At 47.0% G+C, this 10,899-nt stretch overlaps 1 protein-coding gene across 3 annotated transcripts in view; it reads right to left on the bottom strand.

Moving 5' to 3' along the window:
• Positions 1–979: 979 nt before the first annotated feature.
• The window catches only part of Fhip1a (FHF complex subunit HOOK interacting protein 1A), a 237,507-nt gene continuing 227,587 nt past the window's right edge, over positions 980–10,899 (bottom strand). For all 3 annotated transcript variants that reach the window (XM_021233104.2, XM_040752572.1, XM_021233107.2), the window contains 3 exons: positions 7,713–7,891; positions 7,248–7,386; positions 980–1,798 (listed from right to left, as the gene is read on the bottom strand). In XM_021233104.2, coding sequence (XP_021088763.1) covers positions 1,545–1,798; positions 7,248–7,386; positions 7,713–7,891 — 572 coding nt within the window. In that variant the 3' untranslated portion in view covers positions 980–1,544. The remainder of the gene's footprint in view (positions 1,799–7,247; positions 7,387–7,712; positions 7,892–10,899) is intronic.

The raw sequence follows: 10,899 nt of genomic DNA, 5'->3' as shown, positions 1-10,899 counted from the left end.
AAAGTCAGCAATTTTCCATGAACAGGATGAGGAGTTCTTGTTTAGCCTATGATACATCGCCAGGCTGGCTCCTAATGGCTCACCCAACCCAGGCCAGATCTCCTAGGAATTTGCCTCATGGGCAAAGCTGCTTCAAGATCCTACCCTCAGCTCTGCAGTAGCCTCCTGTACTAGAACCTGACTGACATACCAGTGTTCCTGAGAACAACCAATGGATCTGGCATCACCCCTGGGACTCAGCAGAGATGCCCACAATGAACAGAAAGGCGGGCCTGGCATCCCTCCACTGGGGAGACTCCAGCTGTCACTTCAGAGCTGGGTCCAGGACGTAAGAGGAATTTTAATATTCTTCATATATACCAGTTGTTTGTGGTCTTGCTTTTTCTGTGTTCTTCCCTGCCTGGCAGTCACTTTGTAGGCTGTGGCTGAAGTGTGACCATGCTGCTGGAAAAGGCTGGCAAGTAACCAGAAACACCAGTACAACTCTCCTGGGGCACTTTCCACAGCTGGATACTAGACAGCACCAGGACCATGAGGAGGGAGTTACCAGCAGGTACCTAGTGTCACAAACTCCCTAGGACCTCTGTGCATTTCCATCCCAGACACCAACATGGGCTGAACAGTGCTCGCCTCTCTACAAAGTGCATCCTATTAGCAAAATAAGTAACAACCAGTGTTTTTACAAGTTGCAGTTAGCATAATTATACCTTTGTACCCATTCCAAACTCTGCCCCCAACAAGAAAATACTCTATAGCTTCACTAGTTAATGTTTCTTTCCTAAAACAGTAAGAGTCGTTTTGTTTTGTTTTAAGAATAAGATACCACACTTTGTTCATCTGATCAATGCCTAAGATCCAAAGTTTGCATAGGTATGCTTCATTTTGTGAAAATCTTACTAAATTAAGGCTGTCTTGTGTTTTGATCGTGTTCAAAGGATTAGAGCAAGCTCTCAAGCACAAGAAAAAACTCTGCATTCCATACTTTTTCTATGTGAATTTTTGGGCAGGCAACTGGGTTGGGAACTTTCCCACAACATAAGGCAATACGTGTGGAGAGATTGCAAGTCCTCGAAGTAGAATTCAGAGTGGCAGATGAGGTGTACCTGTGTGGCAGGCAGAGCTCCACGTTGTTCTTGCATTTGACAGGCAGAGGGTGGCAGACACTGTGGAGGAGTTGCCTTGAGGCTGCTGACAAGCTGACCCAGCACGGTTGTCCAGAGATCACAGAACTCCAGCGCCATCTGGGCTACAAGCTGAGCGAGTCCACTCCAAGGGATGGAAGGAGAACTACAAACCATATGACGAGGAGAAACGGCAGAAGGACCCGGCAAAGGGAGAGACAGCTCAGAGACTTTCATTCTGTATAATAGGGAGACCCGGCTAGAGAGAGGAGATGCACACAAAAACCATCCCTACAAATCAAGTATTGTCAGGAAGTATCAAAGTAGACAGTTTGTGTGTGATAAGCAGCTTTGCATTTTACATTCAGTCAAAACACTAGAACCTTATAAAACCGAATCTCTATTAAAATAGTAGTATAAAAGCTAACAGCAGGAGTCCTCGAAGTCCCCCAGGATCTTGTAACACAGAATTGAGTGCTCTTGGGCCAAGGCTGCCAGCTCCTTGAGGAACTCTGGGAAGAGAGCAGCAGCCAGCATGGTGTTCTTCACTGGCAGAGGCAGGTTTGGGGGTGCCCCAGCCACCCTGGCTCTGTTGCCCAGGAAGGGCTGAAGCACTCGTGGAGAGCCATCCATAAGGGTCTTGTCACTTTCCATCCTAGAGGCCTCCTGAATGGGATCTGAAAGCAGAAGGAAGAACCTTAAATTACAAGGGTGCGAGAGGCAAGTGCCTTAGTGGAGGGAATAGTTCCTTAGCTGACTAGACCCTCAAGACAGCCCTGGAGACTCCGTGACAAGCTTGTCCAGAAGATAACAGCGAGCACTCAGCTTGCAATACAGGATCGATGATGTAAAACCCTATTCAGGGAGCCTTATGCATAGCTGTGGCAAGAATACAAGTTTGACAAACTCCCAGCCAGACACTGTGCTGGCACCCTGAAGTCCTGGCTATCTGTGAGGCCAAAGAAGAAGGATCATGTGAGCTCAGTGTAGTAGTTCAAGATCAGCCTGGGCAACACAGCAAAACCCTGATTGGATGGATGGATGGATGGATGGATGGATGGATGGATGGATGGATGGATGGATGATAGACTAGGTATATATAGATAGATGATAGACAGACAGATGATAGATAGATGACTTCCAGCAGTACAGCAGTATCTGGGCTCATGGGGAATTTACCAAGGATACCTGTGGCCCCTCTGCTCTCCTGATACCCCAGTGCAGGGGAGTCCTGGTCACCTGGTGCAGCTCCTTAATCTCTTGTATTCTGCAACTGTTGCTATGACCTCAAGGGCTTCCCAGAAACCCCACCTCCCTATGGCTGGGTCCTCCAGTTACAAAACACAGGAGTGAGAGATTCCTCCAGATCGCCACGAATAATGGCGAGGACCAAACTAAAAATCTCAGCAGCCATTGGGATCTAGTAGCAGCAAAGGGCTGGGAAGCCAGCATTTACAGAGTGCTGCCAGAGGCTTGTGTCCCATTCAGTAGCACAAGTCTGAGATGACAGAGCCCAGGCTCTACTGTATCCAACTGATTTGCATTTTCGTACCAAATCAGCCCTCCTAATTAAAATGGTCCAATATCCCTGACTATTTCCTGAGCTCTCCAGCCCTCATATATTTGTAGGAATTATTTATGCCACATTCTGCCCCCTACCCAAATGATCTCATTACTCCTTCTAAGTCTCTATATTCAAGCTCTTCATTATTTTGGCTGCTTTTTAGAATTCAGCCCCATTTTTCAACACTTTTCAGAGTGTTGCTTAACGACAGCACTAAAAATTCGTGACATTTATAGTACTTTCCACGTCTCACTACTATAGTCTTTAGTGTTAAAAAAATCCTCCACTTCGCAGCTTTAAATATCCTTTTGGATTGAAGCTCATCACAGTTCGTGTCACAGAGAACTAGAGAAGTGAGGATCTGTACCCACTACCTCTTATCGAGACTCCTCACGTGCCCTGGCAGGAGCATGAACAAGGGTGTGAACGATGTGGGGGCCACAGGGCAGCCTTGGCAACCCCTTCACCTGCTGGCTGGGCTACTCCAGGAGAGTGGCGCCACCTCTCTGTTCTCTCACTTCCCTGACCTGTCAAAAGCTCGAGGAATAAGTACCTGGATCAAGTCACTAGGTGTCAAGTGCAAACCCCTGGACGGCATATGGAGTACTCAGCTGCCGCCCCGCCCGCCCCTGGGGGCTCGCACGGTCTCTCAGCCAGGCACTGCTCCTTCACTTGTGTCTCCAGGGGTCAAGCTCACTTGAGGTGTCTCACAGCCACTGTCAGCTGCACAATGGGTGACAGAGGAAGTGGCCCACATTTCTTCACACTCCTGCTCTTCTCTAGAGTGCCCCACGTCCCTCGGTGCCAGCTTTGTCTTTCAGATTCGCCCCTCCTCTAAGCCAGGCTTTCTGTGGGTGTCTGTGTATGTGACTTGTGAATTACAAGTGTTGCTGCTAAGGCTTTTCTGCTCAGCTCGGCAGAACAGCAGCAGAGGAGTCCAGAAACTTGCAGGGGTGTCCATCAGGCGTTTCCACCAGGAAATGAAATGGCCTTACAGTGAGTCACAGTAAGCAGACTCAAGTGATCACCCTGGCCTGGCTCACCAGGTCCGTTTCCTTCTCTGTAAACGGGCTAACATCTAGCCACCCTTCTAGAATCAGAGCTCAGTTAAAGGCTCCGAATGTAATCAGCGCCCAGCACTATTGTTACATAGTTTTAAAGAGTTTGAGTAGGAGCCTTTTCCTTCCTTCCTTCCTTCCTTCCTTCCTTCCTTCCTTCCTTCCTTCCTTCCTTCCTTCCTTCCTTCCTTTCTTTTCTTTCTTCTTCCTTCCTTCCTTTTTTTAAAGCTGAAAAAGTACCCAAACCTCAGTAGTCAATGATCTGGTCTGTGTAGCCAGCACAGGAAGTCCTCTGTGCCCCGTTCTGAGAGCAGTGATCGTCTTAACTGTTGGAAGCATGCATGAAGGGTCTGGTGTTTCTGGGGGGACACCAGGAAGTGAAGGGAGTGCAGAAGCTGAAGGGTGCCACAGCTGTGGCTGCTGAGTGATAAAAAGGACACACCCAGCACACACACACCCGAAGGGAGAGGCAGGGAGAAAGAAGTGCAGTCACCATCAGGACCAGGGCTGGGTTCTGAAATGGCCCTGGGTGGGATTTCAGAAGCGTGCAGGGGAAATGCTGTCTGCCCATCTGGTGGCAGGGCTGGACAAGGGGCGTGGCACATACAATGACAGGCCCTTTACCTTATATGTGGCCCTCACTTGATTCTCACAGCAAACTGCTCTAGGTCTTTGAGGACCCATTTATGGCAATTACATCACAATGACATCAGAAACCAGCTCTCTGTTCTTGGTGACAGGAAGCTATCTCACTATGATTTAGATTTCTGAACTTGCAGTGGAGAGTGTCGTTTGACTAGCCTAAAAGCAGTTAGAAAAGTTAATCTGAGCAACTCTATGCTGACTGCTTTTATGTCAACTTGACACAAGTTAGAGTCAATTGAGAAAATGACCCCACCCAGTCTGCCTGTGGCATTTTCTTGATCATGGGGGATGCCGGACGTCCTGAATGTTGTAAGAAAGCAAATGGAGAAACCCATGAGGAGCAAAGCAGTGAGCAGCACCCTCCGTGGTTTCTGCGACATTCCCCACATCCAGGTCCTTGCCCTGAGCCTTTGATGGCGGACTGTGATCTGGAGGTGGAATCAAAATTAACCCTTTCTTCCCCAAATTGCTTTTGGTTATGGTATTTCATCACAGCAACAGAAAGCAAACTAAGACAAACCCAATTAAAAGGCAAGTTTCCTTCCTCAAGAGAAGCTTTCCACAAATGAAGTTCCCCGAGTGTTGGGATCTTAAAAGCACCGGTGCCAGCTGACTAGTGTGATGACCGTCTGTCCTAGGAGGTTCTTGAACACATATCCCCTAACCTCAGCTGCCAAACAAGGTGATCCAGGACCAAGCCAGGGTTCAAGTGACACCCACCCTGCCCACTCCACCACTCCACATATGCTGACTACAGTTCACTGGAGAGAGAGAGAAACAGAAACAGAGACAGAGCGAGACAGATGTAGACACACAGAGAGAGAGAGAGATGGAGAGAGAGAGATGGAGAGCATGCGTGTACTACCTTGTCTCTGTGAACGAGGCTGAATACTCTCAGATACTTGAGCCTTGGACCTCTGGCTGCCCGCCCTGAGCAGGCCATATTAGTTTTGTGTGTGAAGATGAAGCCAGCTTCATGGCCCCACGCATCTTTGCCTCTCTCTTTTGTGTGTGAAAATGAAGCCAGCGTAACCTTCTCTGTCTACGTCACAGTGCTGTTAAACAATAGAAGTTGACTTCTAGGAAAGCACCTTACATATGCCTACCATCTTTACAACTCTTCCCACCTGGAGAATGCAGAGGTTTGCTTTAGCCAACCCAGCACAGTAGACTTGACCTTGAGTGAGCTCTCAGCCTGAGCCTCGGGTATCTGCTACATTCCCACTGTCACTCCTGGAGCTCCAAAGCCGTGTGTGGCTAGCCTGGACTAACTTGCTAAGTGGTAAGAAATATCCTATTACCCCACTCAGCAGGCAAAGATGCGTGGGGCCATCCTAGACTCCTGCTGATGGCACACATGAGTGGGTCCAGGCCGAATCAGCTAAGCTGGCTCGGGTCGGGGAACACCCACATTCCCCAAGGCCATGTGTACATGCACTCATACACCATCAGAGACAGCCATGATTGAGGGAAACCACTGAGGTCTGACAGTGACTGAGAAAACACAAAGGCAAACAAGGCGCATTCTCTCACAGGGTGAGCAACAGCACAAGCTCCCTCAGGAACAACAGAGCTCCTACGTCAGCCATCTGAAAGGCCTCGGGGCCTGAATCCCACCTTCTCACCCAACGCAGATATCCTTTCCTCCCTGGATGCCCTCGCCTTTACTTCTCAAAGTCTAACAAGTTAAACCCTGACCCATCGCTTTACCAGTGGTATCTGGTCCAACTTCCTTTTAAAATCTGCTATAGCTCTCACCACAAACACAGGTTTTTTTCCTGTGGCCAGAAAGTACCTGAGGGATGAAAAACCCTTCCTTTAGAAGTCAAGAGAAAAGTAGAGAATGTTTCTGAGTGGTACAGCCTGTGCTTAACATTCTGGGTTGTATCCATAGCCCCACCTCCAAAGAGAGCATTAAGACCCAATGAAGCAAACTGACCAAGATCAAATGGCCAACACACAGAGACATGACCCAGTAGCTGCGCACAGTTCTGGATTCTTTTCAGCTTCCTTTAATGGTGTAAATTTCTCCCAAAGCTGCTGCTGCCGCTCATTCCCTGTCTTGTTCCTGGTCACCTGACTTAGGCCCAAGTCTCCTCATTGCTCACCTGCCCAGTGGAAGCCTTGTTCCACACTTGGACAACCGTGGTAAAGCCAGAGCAACGTTGGACATTTGCTCATCTACGCTCACCAGGGCCTATGTCACAGCTCAGAAGACAATGGCCTTCACATTTGTCCAACCAGAGCCGAAATGAGGCCAAGCAACAGTGCTCGCCCGGCCCAGGGGCCAGCAGGGCTAGTCTCAGCTCTCTTCCTCCATGTCTCTCTGCCACCCACCCTCTCTCTGTCCTGACCCACCTAACACCTCCCCAGGGAGTGAAGCACTGTCAGGAATCAGGCTGAGGACAATCTTCACTCTTCCTCCTGGCAAACAGGATCTACCTCCTAGAATCCTAAAGCACATGTTTTGTGTATGTGCAAGATGCTCTGAAAATAAAGAGAACAGATGGCATCTGCAGGGCAGGGATGGCCAAAAGAAGGTTCTGGAGTTCACATAATGCCTCTCTGTGGCCCACAGGTGCTGCGATTTATTGGAGTTTGACAACATCTCACACGTCAGCTCCTTCCCTGAACCACCTCCACAAGAAAATGAATGGCCAGCCAGACCCTCCAGGGAGGGTCTGGGCCAGTGCAGGCCAGGAAGCCCTTCCTTCAGATCTGAGAAGAGGCTGTTCTAAGATGGACACAGATAAAAACATTTTTTGATGTTTGTAGGGTCCAGACATCAAGCAAAACCTGCAAACACAACCCAGGGAGTTGGGAGCAGGCTAGGACAGACAGTGGAGAAAGCTGCCTGACCTTTGGTGTATGCTGCAGGGGTCATGTCAGACATGTCCACCCGGAAGAGCAGGTACTGCTGGGCTTGGATGAGGAGCCCCGGGAAATCTCTCTCCACGGAAGCGAACTGCTCAATCTTGTTTTTCACAGATGCAAGGACCTGTCAAAACCACATGAACAATGCTTACTGCTCCACAGTGCAATTCCACTCTGTTATCAATGTATCTTTTGGGTCCAGCCCTCATTACAGGCACTGTTATGGTATCAGATGCTTGCTCATTTTTAACTGCCTGTGTGTTCTTCATAAGGTACCCTCAAGACATCAATTCAAATGAAGCTTTGCAGTTTGTCTAGAATAATCAACACAACCAGCTTAATAGGACAAGGAAGGAAAGCTAATTAATTGGGATGTGGGAATTTTGAAAACTAACAAAATCATGAGAGGAAGGGGAAGAGAAAGGAAGGGTGTGGCTATAATACACCTACCTGGTAGAGAGAGCGGACGCTTGGCTGAAAGACCATGTTGGTGTTGAGGAGGAAGGAGCGCAGGAGAGGCTGCGGGTAGCTGGCCAGCTGGGTGATGATGCCAATGAGAAGCAAGTTGACATGCAGGGAGTTTTCCAGCATGTTCTCTAGCTTTGACAGGACCACACTGATGAATGGACCTACGGGGAGGACACAGTGTCAGGGCTGGCTGGCCATGTGGGACAAGCCCTCTTACAGCTGCAGAGTCACTGGGGCCACAGTCACAAACCACCCTGGGCCAGAGTGTGAACACAGGTGACGTGCATCTGCTTCTCCATGTGAATGAGAGCTGACATCCTAACTCTACAACCACCTTTGAAAGCTATAAAGAACTTTGAAAACTCAGGCAACAAATGAATTTTAAAGATTAAAATCATTCTTCTACGCTGACTCTTCAGTGTTCAAAATGTGAGATTTCTCTTGGTGCATGCAGATATAAGAGGCCACTGAAAGCGTCATAGCAATAAGTCTTCTTTAGTGGAGAGCATCAAACTGTGTGAGCAATGTTTACCAATAGCAACAGGTGACCATGGACTGTCTATCCTGTACACACGCCTAAAAGAGGCTGTGCCTCTGTAAGCGTCATAATGTAGAGGCCCTGGAGGGAGACCTGGCTGTGCCTGACAACTGGGTATCTGCATTTTATACTTCAAACCAGAAAGAAAGAAGAGATCAGTCTCAGGAAATGTGGTCAGTGTGACATAGAGGTCTCGAAAGCAAAGTCATAGGGTTACGAAAGCAGTTCATAAAATAAATGTTAGCAAAAGGAAGCTGTTTCTGCTTCACACTGGTAGCAAGTTAATATGGTTTATGTGTTGGTTTACTGAGGGCAAAGAAAACAAAAATAATAATAAATCTGGAATTAATAAAATTACTTGAAGATGTGTTAAATTTTTACCATAAAAGTGTTCCATTAAGCAAGATCAATGAGACTTCTGTATTTCCCCCAGTGGAGCTGTAGATGATACCACTAAGCCCAGGCATATTTATGAGATGCGCACATAACCTTGATAGATAAGCACGCCTCATGAAGACTTCGCTACCATTAGTGGGTCCACCACAAGCACACTTCATCTCCGAATGTTTCAAGCAGAAGCCTGCCAGCTTCTAAGGGCAAAATCCCTCCCAAGGACGCAAGCTCTCTGGGAAATGAGAGAAGGCAACTACACTGAACACTGACACTATGTGAGTGATGGGGCGAGGCAGTGATCCTATGTCAGGATCTCTACGAGGACTCTGAGGGTACTATGCCTTCGTATGTCATACCATCCCTGGGGAGGGTTAGTGGGACTCTTCACCCATTCCCATTCCTATGCTGAGTGGGTGACGAGCCCTAAGGGGGTTGATAAGCCTTGGATGTTCTTGCAAACAAACGTGGAGGGTCTACTAAGCACATCCAAAAATGCCACAGACTGGGATCTCGGTTTGAAAGCAACCAATGATTGTTCCCTTAAGAACTCCAGAAATGTCACCACAGTACAATTCTGTCTTTCTGAATTGTTTTCCTTACCCTCTTCTACTCTGGACCAGTTTCCCTGTCTGTTGTAATACCCTCACTCCAGCCCAGTTACTGATACCTCTGGTTCCTTATCTGTTTCCTTCCATATGAAAAAAAGAATCTGTTTAGTAGACATAATCAGGTAGGTTGAACATTCAACAAAACATGTTCCTAATGTGACCATTTAACTTATTTTCCCTGACCCCAGAATATTCTTGTCTGCATCTAGCTGTTCTACCTACAGACATCAATATTGCTGACCATTAGTGACTAGGGTAGACATGTGTAGCCCATCCCTACTACAAGGGAGATTACCATGCAAGGTGGAGAATAAAGTGATGCCAATAATGTCTCACTTGAGTGACAGAGCAATAAGTCAAGGCCAGGAGACTGCCATTATAATCTACCAATGATGCTAACTATGCATTCTTAGGCATGGACAATAAAAATATATACATTAGACTCTGAATGCTGACTTTATTCTTAGCTGGTTTCTAGCACATCAAAGAGAGATGCTTAGCAAAAGGCAGTTGCCAGGGGAACTGTAAGCATCTGAAAATCAGAAGACTGCATTACTCTCAGAAAGCCATGGAAAACGTTGGAAGTGAAGGGCGAATATTTTCCCCTCTATTCCTGGGAGGACAGCTCCTCACCTGCTAGTTTAGATTGTAAATGTCCCCCCAACACCATGCATTTACTGAAGGCTCAGTCACCCTTATAGCACTGGAAGAAGGTGGCGGAACATTAGGAAGTGGAGCCTAGCAGAAGGAAATCGGATCACTAGGGGCATACCCTTGAGGAGGATACTGGGATCCTGTTATTTCTTGTTCTCTTTTGCTCCCATGATACCATGAGATAGGAAGCTCCCAGGTCACATACTACCCACCATACTGTGTGGCCTTATCACAGGACCAAAGGCAATGGGGCTGAGTGAACAGATTGAGTCCTCTGAAACAGTGAGCCAAAGTAGAGGTGATGACCTCAGACATTTTACCAGAGCCCTACAAAGCTGATACACAGAACACCCACAGAAAGACTGCAACCTCACTACTCGCCCCAGAATTCACTTCTTCCTTCAAATGCTCAGTCCCTTGCTTGTAACAAGTCTGTTGCCTACATTTCTCATTTGTTCTGAAAACAAAGTTGTTATTGATTCTACGACTCTGTTCTGTTCACAATCTAACCCTGGGAATGTCTAACTACACACTTTCATTTCCACCTCTGCATTTCTGCCTTAGGCAAAGTCCTCTCACATCTTGACTGGACTCTAGCAACAATCTTTCTGTTTTAACAGAAATTAACTCTACATGCATGCATGCATGCATGAATGCATACATACATACATACACAAACAAACATATAAACACATCTTTAAAACAGTAGTAAGGTGCAAAACAGTGAAAAACAGGCCACCTCTAGAAGAAACCCTTGTTACAGATTCTAGTATATTACAGAAACATTGTATGTATACAATAAAATAATATCTGAATTATTGTTGAAAATATTTATTAAGCACACCCAATATAGAAACCAGAGTTCCAAGCACTTTTCCTAGGAAGTATGTTAATTACTTATCCCATTTAAAGATAAGGCAGAAAGCTAAATACACACACTCTGGAAATAATGGAGTAAGAATTTCAATTTGGACCA

This window comes from Mesocricetus auratus, unplaced genomic scaffold, assembly GCF_017639785.1.
Source record: "Mesocricetus auratus isolate SY011 unplaced genomic scaffold, BCM_Maur_2.0 Super-Scaffold_100009, whole genome shotgun sequence".
In the NCBI taxonomy this organism is placed as follows: Eukaryota; Metazoa; Chordata; class Mammalia; order Rodentia; family Cricetidae; genus Mesocricetus; species Mesocricetus auratus.
Note: the sequence above shows the minus strand (reverse complement) of the source record. Positions and strands in the feature narration are given on the sequence as shown.